The 16,058-nt window shown below is 41.7% G+C and overlaps 1 protein-coding gene across 4 annotated transcripts in view; it reads left to right on the plus strand.

Annotated features, from left to right (window-relative positions):
- Positions 1-15,849, plus strand: part of USP12 (ubiquitin specific peptidase 12) — a 59,946-nt gene extending 44,097 nt beyond the window's left edge. For 3 of the 4 annotated variants that reach the window (XM_086329653.1, XM_086329652.1, XM_086329655.1), the window contains exons 4-9: positions 3,177-3,403; positions 5,356-5,432; positions 5,553-5,636; positions 8,773-8,970; positions 11,459-11,537; positions 12,655-15,849. In XM_086329653.1, the coding sequence (XP_086185779.1) occupies positions 3,177-3,403; positions 5,356-5,432; positions 5,553-5,636; positions 8,773-8,970; positions 11,459-11,537; positions 12,655-12,756 (767 nt within the window). In that variant the 3' untranslated portion in view covers positions 12,757-15,849. Of the gene's footprint in view, positions 1-2,085; positions 2,191-3,176; positions 3,404-5,355; positions 5,433-5,552; positions 5,637-8,772; positions 8,971-11,458; positions 11,538-12,654 lie in introns of those variants that run through there. The other variant, XM_086329654.1, reaches the window with a different exon arrangement.
- Positions 15,850-16,058: the final 209 nt, after the last annotated feature.

Consider the following 16,058-nt stretch of genomic DNA (forward strand, 5'->3'; position numbering starts at 1 on the left):
ATTTTGAAAATGTAAACTGTAAACTTCCTGAACTTATATAAGCTCTGGAGGTGAAACTTCCTGGTGGGGTGGTGGTCTGAGTGCATCTTGTTGGCTGGGTACAGATGCCTGTGTGGCCAGGTGGCCTGGCTGCCCGAGTCCCCTGGGTGGGGCCAAACGGCCTGCCTTGAGTCCTGGTCCTGCCGATTCCTGTCAGTGTCTTTACCACTCTCTTCCATTTCCTCACTTGTTAAATACTGCTAATAGCGGTGTCACGGGGTTGTTAGGAAGATGTCATGAGGCCCTGCCCTGGAAGGTCTTCCTCTCCAGGCTCAGGGTACATCATGTGAGCACAGGTCAAGTGCTTAGTGTTTCCATGACAGGACTCATTTGAGTAGCTACGGGGGACGTTCCACGGAGTTACAGGTCTTTGGAAGGGCCCTTAGAGATTCTCTGGATTAAATATATTTTCCATGATGCCTTTGTTCCCTAAACCTGACTGCACAGCAGAATCACCTGGAGGAGCTTGGAGAAGTGCAGGTTCCAGGCCTCACCTGACTCTGGCAGAGCGTGTACACGGGGCTGTGTGGCCCAGTGATTTATCATGTTCAAGGCTTCCTCTGTGATTCGTATACATTTGCCCTGGCACTGCCACAAGGTCCACTTTCCGCTTTAAAACTTTCCCTGTTGTAGTATTTATCAGTTCAGTCCTATTGCTCAGTTGTGTCTGACTCTGTGACCCCATGGACTGCAGCACGCCAGGCCTCCCTGTCCATCAGCAACTCCTAGAGCTTGCTCAAACTCATGTCCATTGAGTCGGTGATGCCATCCAACCATTTCGTCCTCTGTCATCCCCTTTCTCCTCCTGCCCTCATTCTTTCCCAGCATCAGGGTCTTTTCCAATGAGTCAGTTCTTGCATCAAGTGGCCAAAGTATTGGAGTTTCAGCTTCAGCATCAGTTCTTCCAATGACTATTCAGGACTGATTTCCTTTAGGATGGACTGGTTTGATCTCCTTGCAGTCCAAGGGACTCTCAAGAGTCTTCTCCAACAACATAGTTCAAGAGCATCAATTCCTCAGCACTCAGCTTTCTTTATAGTCCGACTCTCAAATCCATACATGAGTACTGGAAAAACCATAGCCTTGACTAGATGGACCTTTGTTGGCAAAGTAATGTCTCTGCGTTTTAATATGCTGTCTAGGTTGATCATATCTTTTCTTCCAAGGAGTAAGCATCTTCTAATTTCATGGCTGCAGTCACCATCTGCAGTAATTTTGAAGCCCCTAAAAATAAAGTCTGTCACTGTTTCCATTGTTTCCCCATCTATTTGCCATGAAGTGATGGGACCGGATGCCGTGATCTCAGTTTTCTGAATGTTGAGTTTTAAGCCAACTTTTTCACTCTCCTCTTTCACTTTCATCAAGAGGCTCTTTAGATCGTCTTCATTTTCTGCCATAAGGGTGGTGTCATCTGCATATCTGAGGTTATTGATATTTCTCCCGGCAATCTTGATTCCAGCTTGTAGTTCATCCAGCCCAGCATTTCTCATGATGTACTCTGCATATAAGTTAAATAAGCAGGGTGACAGTATACAGCCTTGACGTACTCCTTTCCCGATTTGAAACCAGTCTGTTGTCCCATGTCCAGTTCTGACTGTTGCTTCCTGACCTGCATATAGATTCCTCAGGTGGTCTGGTATTCCCGTGTCTTTCAAAATTGTCCACAGTTTATTGTGATCCACACAGTCAAAGGCTTTGGCATAGTCAAGAAAGCAGAAATAGATGTTTTTCTGGAACTCTCTTGCTTTTTCCATGATCCAGCAGATGTTGGCAATTTGACCTCTGGTTCCTCTGCCTTTTCTAAATCCAGCTTGAACATCTGGAAGTTCACATTTCACATATTGCTGAAGCCTGGCTTGGAGAATTTTGAGCATTACTTTACTAGTGTGTGAGATGAGTGCAATTGTGCAGTAGTTTGAGCATTATTTGGCATTGCCTTTCTTTGGGATTGGAATGGAAACTGACCTTTTCCAGTCCCGTGGCCACTGCTGTTTTCCAAATTTGCTGGCATATTGAGTGCAGCACTTTCACAACATCATCTTTTAGGATTTGAAATAGCTCAACTGGAATTCCATCACCTCCACTAGCTTTGTTCATAATGATGCTTCCTAAGACCCACTTGACTTCACACTCCAGGATGTCTGGCTGTAGGTGAGTGATCATACCATCGTGATTATCTGGGTTGTGAAGATCTTTTTTGTATAGTTCTTCTGTGTATTCTTGCCACCTCTTCTTAATATCTTCTGCTTCTGTTAGGTCTATATCATTTCTGTCCTTTATTGAGCCCATCTTTGCATGAAATGTTCCCTTGGTTTCTCTAATTTTCTTGAAGAGATTTCTAGTCTTTCCCATTCTATTATTTTCCTCTATTTCTTTGCATTCATCACTGAGGAAGGCTTTCTTATCTCTCCTTGCTCTTCTTTGGAACTCTGCATTCAAATGGGTATATCTTTCCTTTTCTTCTTTGCCTTTCACTTCTCTTCTTTTCACAGCTATTTGTAAGGCCTCCGCAGACAACCATTTTGCCTTTTTGTAGTATTTACGGGACAATAGATTAAGTGAACTAATAAAAAGCAGTTGATTCTTACCACCTCAATACATTATGTATGAGGATAGGTTTTCTCTTTTTTGATCAATTAGTATTTTTTAGAAGATTTTTGGAGAAGGCAATGGCACCCCACTCCAGTACTCTTGCCTGGAAAATCCCATGGACGGAGGAGCCTGGTAGGCAGCGGTCCATGGGGTTGCACAGAGTCGGACACGACTGAGCGACTTTGCTTTCACTTTTCACTTTCATGCATTGGAGAAGGCAATGGCACCCCACTCCAGTACTCATGCCTGGAGAATCCCAGGGATGGGGAAGCCTGGTGGGCTGCTGTCTATGGGGTAGCACAGAGTCAGACACGACTGAAGTGACTTAGCAGCAGCAGCAGAAGACTTTTATTCATCATAACTTTATTTTCCCCACATTTGAGTCATAATTTGTATATGTGAAAGGTACGTGTTTCTTGTTCATTACTAACAGTCCCAAACATTTTATGTAATTCTGATAGAATACTAGATATACTTTTTTTAATTTAGTTTTTTTAATGAAGTTATTCATTCTGAAATAATTCTCTATGTATCATTATTTTTAGAGCTCTTTGACAACTACATGCAGCAAGATGCCCACGAATTCCTAAATTACCTACTAAATACCATTGCTGATATTTTACAAGAAGAGAGAAAGCAGGAGAAACAAAATGGTCGTTTGCCTAACGGTAACATCGACAGTGAAAATAACAGCACACCAGACCCAACATGGGTTCATGAGATCTTTCAGGGAACACTGACTAATGAAACCAGGTGTCTTACTTGTGAAACTGTAAGTATATCATCAAATGTCGTATAGAACACATCTAACCCATCGTGTTAAAAGTTCTTTGAAGATGAATGTGAGAGTGAGCTTGAGAGTTGTGGTGCCTGTGACCGACGAGCCTCTCAGCTGTCTCTTGTTGACTGAACCCTGAGCCGGCAGAGGAACACTCGCTGCGGTGTGAACTGTGCTGAGACTTCATGTTGAACAGGAGGGCTGTGTTGTGACTGCGGTGTCGTACAGAGTAGTCTCGCTGCTCTGACGGCCCTCTGTGCCCCGTGTATTTGTGCCTCCCCCCGCCCCAGCCCCTATCGGCCGCTGGTCATTTTACTGCCTCCATAGTTTGCCCTTTCCAGATGCCACGGGGTTGGAATCGTAGAGCACGTGGCCTTTTCAGATTGGCTTCTTGCACTCAGCAGTAGGTATTTAAGGTTCCCGCCCGTCTTTTCACAGCTTGATAACTCATTTTTTTTTATTGCTGAATTACATTTTATTGTCTGGATGTACCAGAGTTTATCCATTCACCTACTGAAGGACATCTCGGTTGCTTGTTTTGGTAATTATGAATAAAGCTGCTCTCAACAGGCATGTGCAGGATTTTGTGTGGATGTGTTTTCAGTGCCTCAGTTAGTGGTCAGGGGCGCAGTTGCTAGATCGTGTGGTAGGAAGAGTACGTTTAGTTTTGGAAGGAACTACATTCACATTCCCACCAGCAATGAGGGAGAGTTCCTGCTGCTCCACGTCCTGGTCAGCACATGCTGATGTCGGTGTTTTGGATTTTGGCTGTTCTAATAGGTGTGTAGTGTTGTCTTGTTTTAATTTGCATTTCTCTGATGGCATATAATGTGGAACATCTTTACATGCACCCGTTTGCCATCTATATATCTTCTTTGCTGAGGTATTAGTACTAGTCTTTGGCCCATTTTTCAAATCAGGTTGTTTGTTTTCTAGTTGTTGAGGTTTAGGAGTACTTTGTACATTTTAAATACCAGGCCTTTGTCAGCTGTGTCATTTGCAAGGATTTCTCCCAGCCTGTGGCTCATCTTTACTTTCTCTGAACCATGCCTTTGGCAGATCAGAAGTTTTTAATGTTTTAATTTTAAATTTTAATTAAGTCCAGTTTGTTTGTTTGTTTTCCTTCATGGAAATGCTTTTGATATTCTTTAAATGCTTTTGGTGTCGTATCGAGAAAGTCATCACAGACCATCTGTGCGTGTAGAGTCGTGTGGTGGTGAGGGGTCCCGGGCACGAGTCTGACGTCCCTCCTGTTGCATCCTGTCGAGGGAGGCAGCCAGCATGAGGGATGTGTCCTACTCCAGTTCACTGAATCAGTAGTAACTTTAGATCATGACAGATGATTTATTCATAGTTCAAACAGAACATGGTTAAATTCAGAGGGTAAATGAAAGAAGGTCATAAGTGAAGGCTCATTTGGCATGTTGGACTAACATTTTTTCTTAAATGGTAGTTTTTTTCTTAAATAATTAAACAATACAGAGATCATGTCCTTTACCAGCCATTCTCATTCAGCCTTGTCCTGTGTTCTTTTAAGAATTACTGTATATGGCATAGTTTGTTTTATGCTTTACACCATGGACACAGGAGCCTGGCGGGCTACAGTCCATGGGGTTGAAAGAGTGGGCCACGACTGAGTGACTAAACCACCCCCCATACCAGGATTCGGGGAAGTGATAGGATTTCACATCACACCAGCCTTTGCCAGTAAGGAGAGCAGCTGTAGGTGCACTTTGGTATTTTCCTCTAAATATAATGAAAGGTGTTGATTCAGCGTCCTTTTGTAAACTTGCATGACTCAAGTAGTATCTTTTCAACTTGGGGGAAAAGGTTCTTTATGTATTTAATAATACTGATAATAACCCACATTTAATTCTATCATTTTGAAGCAGTAATTTCCTGATATCTAAAGAAATCAACGGTAATTAATTCTCCTATTTTTACAGATAAGCAGCAAAGATGAAGATTTTTTAGACCTTTCTGTTGACGTGGAACAAAACACATCAATTACTCACTGCTTAAGGTAAGCATGGAATTATTTATTTTGACAGTTAATGATTATCTTTGGTTTTTAGAATATCTTTAAATGAATACATCATTTTCTGGTATAGGCAAAACTAATTTATTTTGAATTTTACAACAGGGGTTTTAGCAACACAGAAACTCTATGCAGTGAATACAAATATTACTGTGAAGAATGTCGCAGCAAACAGGAAGCACACAAACGGTAATTTAGTGTTTTCTGAAATTCATAGTGATTCTTTGGCCATGGATGTTCTAACCAAAAGTGATCTCTGGCAGTTTACATTGAGTAATCATCCTTCGTTTTATCACCAACCGTTAAGACTCATTAGGTAATTACTAGACAAACACATTAGGTGGTTACCAGGCAAACAGTGCTCAACTCTGTGCTGCCTTGACTGTCCACACTTGGTGAGTGTTTAATCACCATAAACCAACACAGTGAGAGGGTTCTGCTTTGAAGCTCTCCTCGTTGTGTAAGCTTTCTCTTGGTGAGGAAAGAAGAGGGGGAAAGTGCTTTCCTCACGCCCACTCCAATCTCCACTGTTCCTCCTAGGATTCATGCCTTTTCTCAGTGTGTTACCATGAAGACCGTATTCTGGTATCAGAAAAGGGACTCCTCATCACCCTGATTATTTTACTTTTTTATTTTGAAGCAGCCTCAAAAGTCTTGTGAGCAATATACCAAGAATGCTTTTTCACCCTTAACCATTTGAGAGTGGGTCCCTGCTGTGATGTCCCACAATTCTGAGGCTTTGGTAGCAGTGTCCTGCCAGCGGAGACGTTTCCCCTGTACCATGTCCGGCCACGTCAGGACAGCAGCACTGACGTGTTACTGTTGTCATAGACCTTCCTTTAGCATCACCAGATGTCCCAGTAATGTCCTTTGTAGAAAAAAAGGGTCCAGTCCAGAAGCACACGTTGCATTTAGCATTCGTGTCTCTGTCATCTTTCTACATCGGGAGCAGTTCCTTATTAGTCTTTGCTTGACTTTCACTCTCTTGACACTTAAAAATTACAGGTTAGTTACTTTACAGAATGTCCTTCTTTGGGTCCATCTAATGTTTTCATGTGATGAGGTTCAGATTATGTATTCTGGGCAGGAATCACACAGAGGTGAGGCTGTGTTCTTTTTAAATACACGATTTTGATGCGTGTCATGTGTCGGGGCCCCACGACCACTCCTGGATTTGATGCTTCCCTAGAAGGACTCACAGGATTCAGCGTCTATAGTCCTGCTCACAGCCAAGGTTTGTCACAGGGAACAGTGACAGGTCCGATCAGCAAAGGGGAAGCCAGGTGTCCTGTCCCCGTGGAGTCACTTGGACACACTTGTTTCTCCAGCATCGAATGTGGCAGCATTGTCTCCCAGAGAAGCTCATCACAGACTCAGCGTGGTGCCCGAGATTTACTGGGGGCAGGTCACCTAGGCATTCCCTGCCTGTGTGTGTGCATACACGCTCACTCACTCAGTGTCCGATTCTTTGCGGCCCCACGGACCACAGTCCGCCAGGCTCCTCTGTCTATGGGGTTCTCCAGGCAAGAATCCTGGAGTGGGTTGCCATCTCCTCCTCCAGGGGATCTTCCTGACCCAGGGATCAAGCCTGAGTCTCTTATGTCTAATGCATCGCAGGCGGATTCTTCACCCGCCAAGCCATCAGGCCTGTACCAAAACTCCAGGCTCCTGGAAGGGAAGCAAGAGCTCAGCATAAACCATATGATCTGTACCATAAGTTCAGGCACATCGAGAACCGCTTACCAGCTAGGGAACAGCGGGAGCACCCCCAGATCAGGTTCCCAGATGCCAGCTGAGGGTCAGCCCCACAGCCAGCCTTTCCCAGGACGGTCTGGGGCCTGCTCTGTAGGTCCCGTGACTCCTCCCGTTCTCTCTGGTCACTTGACTGAGGTGCTGTCGCCCAGTGTTAAGCTGTGCTTTCTCCCTAGTTTGTTACTCGTATGCATTTTGTGTGGAGGTATTTTGAGATTATGAATATCCCTATTTCTCAGTCTCAGTGAGGGCTCAGGGATATTGTATTTGAGGTTATATATTTAATTTCTAGAAATGGAATTATTGAGGAAAAGGGCATAAAGACTGTTGGTTCCTGTGGCTGGCTGGTTTTCCAGGAAAGATTAGGTTTTTACATTTATTTTCACTGATGTTTTCCACTGGCCAGGTTAATAAATATTTCTGGGATAATCAGCTGCTCCTCCACACTTAAGATCTGTAGAATGCAGAATGCAGGTTTCGAATAAGGCTATAATTTTTTTTTCACTTTATTAGAGGCAGTGGCTTAGTAAATTTTTTTTAAAATATGAAAAGTGTTTTGCTTCCCTGAACACGTACAGAATTCAGTTCCGCACTGTTTGTCAGGTACCTGCTTGTGCCAGGCATGTTACTAGGGGTGGAGAAATGCGATGAAAGAGATGGTGTCTGTCTGCCCGGAGTCCAGACCCTAGACAGAGAGAGAGACCACGACCATCTCTGTATTTTGTAGTGTAGCAAACTGTACCAAAACAGAGTGAGTCTGTAAAGTGCTGATGGAGGACGGAGGAGAACAGCTGTTTCTGTTGGACGGGAAAGCGTTGGCGGAGAATTTTTTTAAGAAGAGGCTGCCATGCGGTGACATAGGGGAGTGGAGATGGCATGGAGGGGGTCTTCAGGATTGTTGAGGATGAGGAGGCCTGGACTTCACAGGTAGAAACCTCATTCCTGTGTTTCCAGGTTATTTTATTGCCTTTCTGGGATCCACGCAGTAAGGAGCTGTATCCTGTCTGTGAAACAGCCTGAGTGGCTGGTCTTCATTGCACTTCTCTCTCTCTCTCTCTCCTGTTCCCAGTCTGTTCCTGACTTATATAGATGAGTAGAACAAATATATTTCAATCTCTGCTCAGCAGCGTTTAGGAACCGGTTTTTCCTCTACCAGACGCAGGAATCGCCTGCAGTCTGCCTTGTCATAAGGGACCTCTATTTCAGGAGTTCAGAGTTCTTAAAATAACCAGCTAGACCTCTGTCTGGGAGCCACACGGAGTTCCACGTTGCATTATGTGGTTTGGAGATGATGAGGGACGGGGCCGTCTTAAGACTGTCAGAATATTGCTCTGCTGATATAAGAGTCACAGGAGATCGCTGTTCACCTCAGACCATCACAGCATTATTAATCAGTTCTACCCCAACACAAAATAAAAAGCTTAAAAAAGGCACAGGTAGAAATAACGCGGAAGTGGGCAGTGCTGGGCTAATAAAACTGTCAACGGTTAATTGGATCCTGCAGTTTGATAGTTCTTTTAAGTACATGGTGAATGTCTGTTACGAGATTCTGTCTTCATGTTTATTCTGACAGGATGAAAGTGAAAAAGCTGCCCATGATTCTAGCTCTGCATCTGAAAAGATTTAAGTATATGGATCAACTTCATCGATACACAAAACTTTCTTACCGGGTGGTTTTTCCTTTAGAACTTCGTCTGTTTAACACTTCAGGCGATGCGACCAATCCTGACAGAATGTACGACCTCGTGGCCGTCGTGGTTCACTGTGGAAGGTAACGGGTGTGGGCCGTGCCGGCGGGAGGCTCAGGGGCGGGCAGTGTGCACAGGACACCCCAGAGCCACTCAGAGGCGGGCCTGCCAGAGATCCTGTACCCCCGGTGCTCTAGGACCGAGATGAGTTTATTTCAGAATGAGTATTTCAGATCCATTTTACCATTTCCTCCTTAAAGCTTTTATCTGTTTAAATAGTGCATTATTGCTTGGATCTGATATTTGTTCTTATTATCTAAATAGGGGCTTCCCTCGTAGCTCAGCTGGTAAAGAATCTGCCTGCAGTGCAGGAGTCTCGGGTTCAATTCCTGGGTTGGGACGATCCCCTGGGGAAGGGGATGGCAACCCATTCCAGTATTCTGGCCTGGAGAATCCCATGGACAGAGGAGCCTGGCGGGCTACAGTCCATGGGGTTGCAAAGAGTCAGAAACGACTTAGTGACTAAACCACCACCACCACCATCTAAATATTACTCTGAGAACTTTTAAGTCCTGTTAGTTTTCTTTTTTGTTTTTCTTGGTTGTTGGTTAAAAAAAAGAAAAAAGATGCTGCTTAAAGAGATTTTATAAAATAAATTCTTTATTTTTACAAAATCTGAGACTAGTTGGATATGTTCATCATATTGATAATAATGAAAAACACTTTTAGAAGGCTTTGGAGATAACCTTCAAAGATAAGTTTTCCGATTTTACAAGTCCGTGTGTATGTTTCCTATTAGCTAATTTAGTGTACTATCTCATCTACAGACCTTAATTCATAAAATAGCTCAAAAAGATTCTCAGACCACAAGAGCATTGCATAATCAACATTTATGTTTAGAACATACAGTCTTCATTGACTGTTTACTATTTCCTGTATTAATTTTATTTTATATATATATATATATATATACACACACACATACTTTGGCTGTACTGTACAGCTTGTGGGATCTTAGTTCCCTCACCAGGGATTGAACCAGGGCCCAGCCAGTGGAAGTGCAAGTCCTAACCACTGGACCACCAAGAAATTCCCTTCTTGTAATAATTTTAAAACAAGACACTCCTCCATTTCCCCTGGTGTTTGGAAACGTGTACTAACAGCGTATTGTATCCCAGATAATGAGAATGTTAGCTGTCCCTGCCTCCCACCTTTCTGCTCAGAATATGTCAAGAGAGCTGGGAGGGGGGTCCACCCTGTTACAGTCTTTAACCTCCGTGGGCTGCGTCAGCCCGTTTCCTGTCGTTTATCCTCAGCAGTAATCTTGCCTTTCCATTTTTGGAGCGTTCTGTTTCTAAAGTAAGTAATGACATCTGAACAGAGGAAAACGGTATCAGATAACTTACAGAACTCTACTGTAATGATCAGACTGGAGGTTTATGTTAGCATTAAGATTTTTTTTTTAAGTTTGAGATGTTTTCTTCTGCAGGGAAAAAGTACTCTCGTCATATCTTTCTCTCAACAAAGATACTCATTTTAACTACGGGATCAAAGATCTAAAGAAACTGGGAGGCAGCTTATTCTCAGATCTGAGGTTGCTGCTTTTAAAATAGTATTCAGAGCCATAAAGGATAATTTGTGTTGAAAATTTTTTCAAGGCCTATAATGTAATAATTGTGGTAGAATTGTAATTTAATTAAAAATTATATTAGCTTTTCTAGTGAGTCATACTTAAATAACTGGGAGAAGTTAAAAAAATCTTTGATATGTTCTTTAAAAAGAATTTCTTTTAGGGAATTGGCTGGTGGTCCGGTGGTTGGGACTCTACGCTTCCACTGCGGGGGACACGAGTTCAGTCTCTGGTTGGGGAATGAAGATCCCACAGGCCATGCAGCATGGCCAAAAAAAAAAAAAACCAAAAAAACCCCACCTTTATTTTTATATTTTTCTAGATTCTGTATCCCAGATTTATTTAAAATGAAAGGCAGAGGCAATTATAATAATTACATGTTGCTAAGAATTAAAACTAGCACTAATAATACTAAAAATAAGTTATTTGTTTAGAGAAGTTTATGAAGTTGGAGCTTGATTGCAGATCCAAGGTTTCAATATCTTTTTCAAGCATCATGTGGACTTTTTCCTCAAGAAAAACTATTGCCAAGGGTTAAGACTCAGAAATAATTCTATGTACATTGTTCTATAGTTATAATTCAGTGTGTTCTGGCCTCTCCTGCCCCACAAAAATGCTAGAAAATTTTATTTAAGTCTCTTGCAGAATCAAATTTGAACTTTACTTTAAAAATAATAATTTTAAAAGGCAACAAAGAATTTTAATAGCATAGCTTTATATAAATAGAATACTGGTTATATCTCTCAAAGCAGAGTACAAATTATTTTAAAATCGAATGACAATTCAAATCAATGTAGCTTGATCTCTTGGGGGGAAAGAATAAGTAAGGAACACTTTTATCTGTTTCAGTTTTTCTCCTTTACAGAACATGGAATTTAGGACAAGAAGAGTAATACTAATAAACTTTGTATAAAGTTAACTTTTATTTCTCTTTGTTTTAGTGGTCCCAATCGAGGCCATTATATTGCAATAGTTAAGAGTCATGATTTTTGGTTGTTGTTTGATGACGACATTGTAGAAGTAAGTAGTTTCCTGATTTCTTGTTTTCCTTCAAAGTTATGTGTGTATCTTGCTCGTGACTTTTTCCTTCCAGCTTCTCATTGTATATGACAGGTCTTCAGGTTGTAATCGAATTCCTACTTCTCAGTCCCTAATACCCAGTTCCAGTGCTGCTGGAACAGTCAGGTAGCCTTGAAAATGTTTAGAATAAAACAAGTGAGATCTTTCAACCACAGAGCTAGTTAAGAATAAGAATTTACACTATGAAAAAAATAATTTATTGAGCTATAAGACACAGTTAAGTATGCAGATTTTAAGCAACAGTTTAAATTGTTACATGTGAACACACACACATGAGCGCACACACATAACTGCCATCTAGATCAAGAACTAGTGTATTTCACCACCCCAACAAGCTCTCTTATTCGTTTTCCCCTTTAGTACCTACAGCTTTCCTCCCCCATCCCCTGGAACCCACTATTTCTAATTTTATTATCTTTACTGGGGTTAATTTTGTCTATGTTTGAATACAAATAGACTCATCCAGTATGACTTCTTTGGTGTCTTTTTTCACTCATTTGTATTTATGCAGTTCATTCTTCTTACTTGCAGTAGTAGTTCTTTTTTTAAATTGCTATCTAATTTTTCATTGTACAAATATACCATGTTAGAAACTTGGCTTTTTGTCCATTAATGACTATTAAAATAAAACTGCCTTGGTTACCCTCGTACAAGTCTTTCACTGATCATATGCACTCATTTTTTTCTTGAGTATATATTAGATTGGACCTTATGAAATTGCCATGTTCATAGATCCCAAATGGTTGACAATCCGTTGTTTCTTATAGTTCGGCCTGTGCCTAGGAATAGAGTTGCTGGGTCACAGGGTATGTTCAGGCTTAGAAGATGATGAAAGCATTTTGTCTGTGTCTGGTGCCGTTTTGCACTCCCAGCTATGAATGAGAGTTCCATGCGTTCCACGTTCTCACCAATACTGGGCATCATCCAAGCCATTCTGATTGTGCAGAGCTGTTTTACAAATGAGAAAATGAAAGACATTATCCTAAGAAAGGTTGAAGCTTTTACTGGATTCCAGGAGTCCAAAGAGTCTACTGACGTTTGTTTTTTTCCCTTGCAGAAAATAGATGCACAAGCTATTGAAGAATTCTACGGGTTAACATCAGATATCTCGAAGAACTCTGAGTCTGGCTACATCCTTTTCTATCAGTCCCGGGACTGAGGGAACCGCGATGAAGAGAGACTTTCTGCCTCATTTCTTCTCTGGTTATTTGGGAAAGGATCAAGCACCGATTTTTCCAAGAAAAGAGAACTGCAGGGAGCTCAGGGGGGCAGCAGCACACTTTGCACACAATAAAGCAAAGACCGTGGGTTAACACGCTCTTCCTATCCTGGTAGTTGATTGATTCGCTCAGGTATCATGCTGTCTGTGCAACTCTGCACAAGGCAGTGAAATCAGAGATACCAGCTCCTCTTGTAAAACAGCCTTCCAGTAACCGACATGCATTTTCTCTTCCTTCATTGCACCGGTAGTGATTGAGCTCCTTGGGGGTGCAGCAGAGAAAACGGGAGTCTGTGCGAGGTTATACTGACGATGGCAGGAGGTGATGCTGAACACGCCGCACACGCGCGTGCCTGGGTTGGACACGTAGAGAGAGAACACTGGGTAGTCTTTTCGAGCGTAAACCGGAAATGCTTTTTGGGCCCAACACTTGGAGTCGCCTTCCTGATGTAAAGAGACTTAACACATACTAGAATCCAGTGTCAGGAAGGCAAATAACGTTTGCTTCTCTGAAGAAGCTTATAATCATATACAGTATATGTATATCTAGGGAACAATTGGTCAAAAGTGGCTTTTTGTTTCCCCAAGGGGAAAGACTGGCTTTGTAATTATAATTTTTTTCCTTATTTATTTTACTTAAAACTGGTAGAGTCTAAGTATTGTATGAAGTGCCCATGATTCTGTTGGTAAATTTGAGCATATTTTTATTAGTTTTTGTCAGTTTAATGAATCCTTTCGTTTGTTTCTATTTTTAAGGTGAATTTTTAAACTATTTTAAATCATAAGTTACCCTAAGAAAAATTGCAGTGAGAGAAGGTAAATTATTCTTTTTCCAGGAGGAACTGATATCTCTGGCTCTAAATATTTGTTCCTAGTTGTAAGTTTTATTCAGCTTTAATTTCAGTAAAATTAAAAAAAAATAATCAAAAAATTCCCTATTGTTGTGGAATGATGGAAGAAATCCTGGTGTGGTAGTGGTGTGCTAGTCTTGAGGGTTCTTCAGTACTCTGTTTCAGGCTGAGGTCACGTTTGGAAAACTCATGTCACAGCAGTTACCTTATTTTCAGATGTTCTTTATTCTGGAAAGAAGTGACCATCCCAACCCCAGCCTTCCTGGGGAGCTGACAGACCTTTTGAGGAGTGCATTAATGAGGTCAACCAGGAGTACTTTGAAAGCAAGGCCTTTTCCCCCCCTTCCACCTTTACAGATCTTACTGGAAGAGTGTTTAGAAATTTAACTGTGTTTGTAAAGACTTCATTCTGTTGGGAGTTTCAAGAAGTGACATGCGTGATGTAAGATGTATGTAAACCATTGCAGTTGACACTTTCCTATACATCAGTAAGTTGTCTGACAGTGGCCGAATGTAACTTGCAGAAAGTAATTGAATATATATTCAAAATAATAGCAATCAGGTCTTAGATGTTCTTTATTCAAGTCTTTTTAAGGCAGTAATCTTTTTTTTTAATTGCTGTAATTTTCTAAACTTATTTTACTAATACTGTTGAATCTGAAAAAAAAAAAGCAACAAAGAAGAATGTTTTTGTCTGCTGCTATTATTAACATTTATTATCTGTATCTTTTAGCTCAGGAAATGACTTCACCTATTCGTTCCATGAATAGATCTTTAACAGGGTCACTTAGCTAATTGGACTGTTGAAACAAATGTGCCAGGAGAAAATGATGATGTCTTCTGACAGATTGCTTTTGCAGATAACAGTTTCTAAAGCCTTACCCCTGGCTGGGATGGTTTCGTACAAATTACATGGCCTGCCCAATCTACCAGTGTGGCTCAAGAGAATCAACCAAGAATGTGGGCAAGGTCAGAGCTCTGGAGGTGCATACATTTTTTTTGCTTTGAGGGCTTCAGCCAAATCGTCTTGTAATTTAAAGCTGAAGGTCTGCAGCTTTCAGTCCAGAGACGAGGACTGAACCAGCTTTAACTTGCACTGGTCCGCGGCATGTAGAAGAAAGATAGATGAAGTCATTTGCATAAAGGTACAGCGTTGGGATACTGTGTTGTGTTTGTAAACTTTACATTTTGCATTAAAAAAAAAAAGTACAGTAAAGTAAAAGCCAAGGTTAAATTTTCTATGAAAGCAAGTTCTCACATTTTTCTTGAGTTCCATGGTAGTCGCACACTGTTCACATCTACACCCTGTTTAATAGGACGACCTGTCAGGGGCAGGACAATGGCATGATGGTTCTCCATTCACTTTGTCCTCTTAAGTGCAGCTGCATCTACGTGCAATGTCTCGAAGCTTCTCAGAAACGCAGTATGCTTTAAAAACTCGAAGGGTTTAGGGCTGGGGGGAGAAATGCAGACAGAGAAAGAAAAGTGACGCATCTAGAAAGCGACATGAGGGTGTGTGTTGGCTGACCAACTGAAAGGAGCGGCGGGTTTCAGTTGTACACGGTGCTGATTGCCGTCTAACTGTGTACATGTTTGTTGGGATGGCTGTCCCGTATTTTGTGTTTTGGAATAAGAATTTCTATGAATTATCGTAACTGAAAGTAAGTATTCTAAATGAAGTCTCACTTCTAAGTCATATGGCTTCTGCCTTGGCAGTGGTACCTTTAGAAGCTGGCTGGAGACAGGAGCCCTGAGACTCTAGGCAGAGGGAGAAGGGGGGGTGTGTAATATATGGGTCTCGTCGCCTCTAACCATCCGTGTAGAGTTTTTTCCTTTCCTTGATGGCAGTAGAAAGACCTCACTTCCATAACATACTACTCTTGATACTTTCTTTAAAGCTACTTTTTCATTGAAGATTTCTCTCATGAGGTATTTAACCTGGGAGCCGGGAGGCTAAGGCGCTCAGGTCCTGGCTCTTCAGTGAATTTAACTGTGTGACCTTGGGCAAGTCACTTAACCTCTCTGTGCTTCAGTCTCCCTATCTTGTAAAATGGGAGTAATACCTACCTCACAGGGTTGTTGTGGGGATTAATTAGATACAATGTCTGTAAAGCATCTAAGGTTCTTGAAGAAGGCGCTATATAAATACAAAATAATATCTATTAAAGTTGGTCTATTTGTGCCTGTGGGGTTTCGTGTGTTTTTTTTTTTTTCCTCCTTAAAATGCATTTACGAAATAGAAATGTACACCGTGGGCGCTGTCTTACTGCTTTTCCTCAAAAGTTGACTACTCCTGTCGCCCAAAGAGATTTTCCCAGAACACATCCCACAAGTATAAACCTGTGTTCCATCCGTGCCTATGTTTATTCAGCATGCACCGTGCATGTATTT

Source organism: Bos grunniens, chromosome 12, assembly GCF_055505025.1.
Source record: "Bos grunniens cultivar Pamir isolate PY7600 chromosome 12, Bosgru_T2T1.0, whole genome shotgun sequence".
In the NCBI taxonomy this organism is placed as follows: Eukaryota; Metazoa; Chordata; class Mammalia; order Artiodactyla; family Bovidae; genus Bos; species Bos grunniens.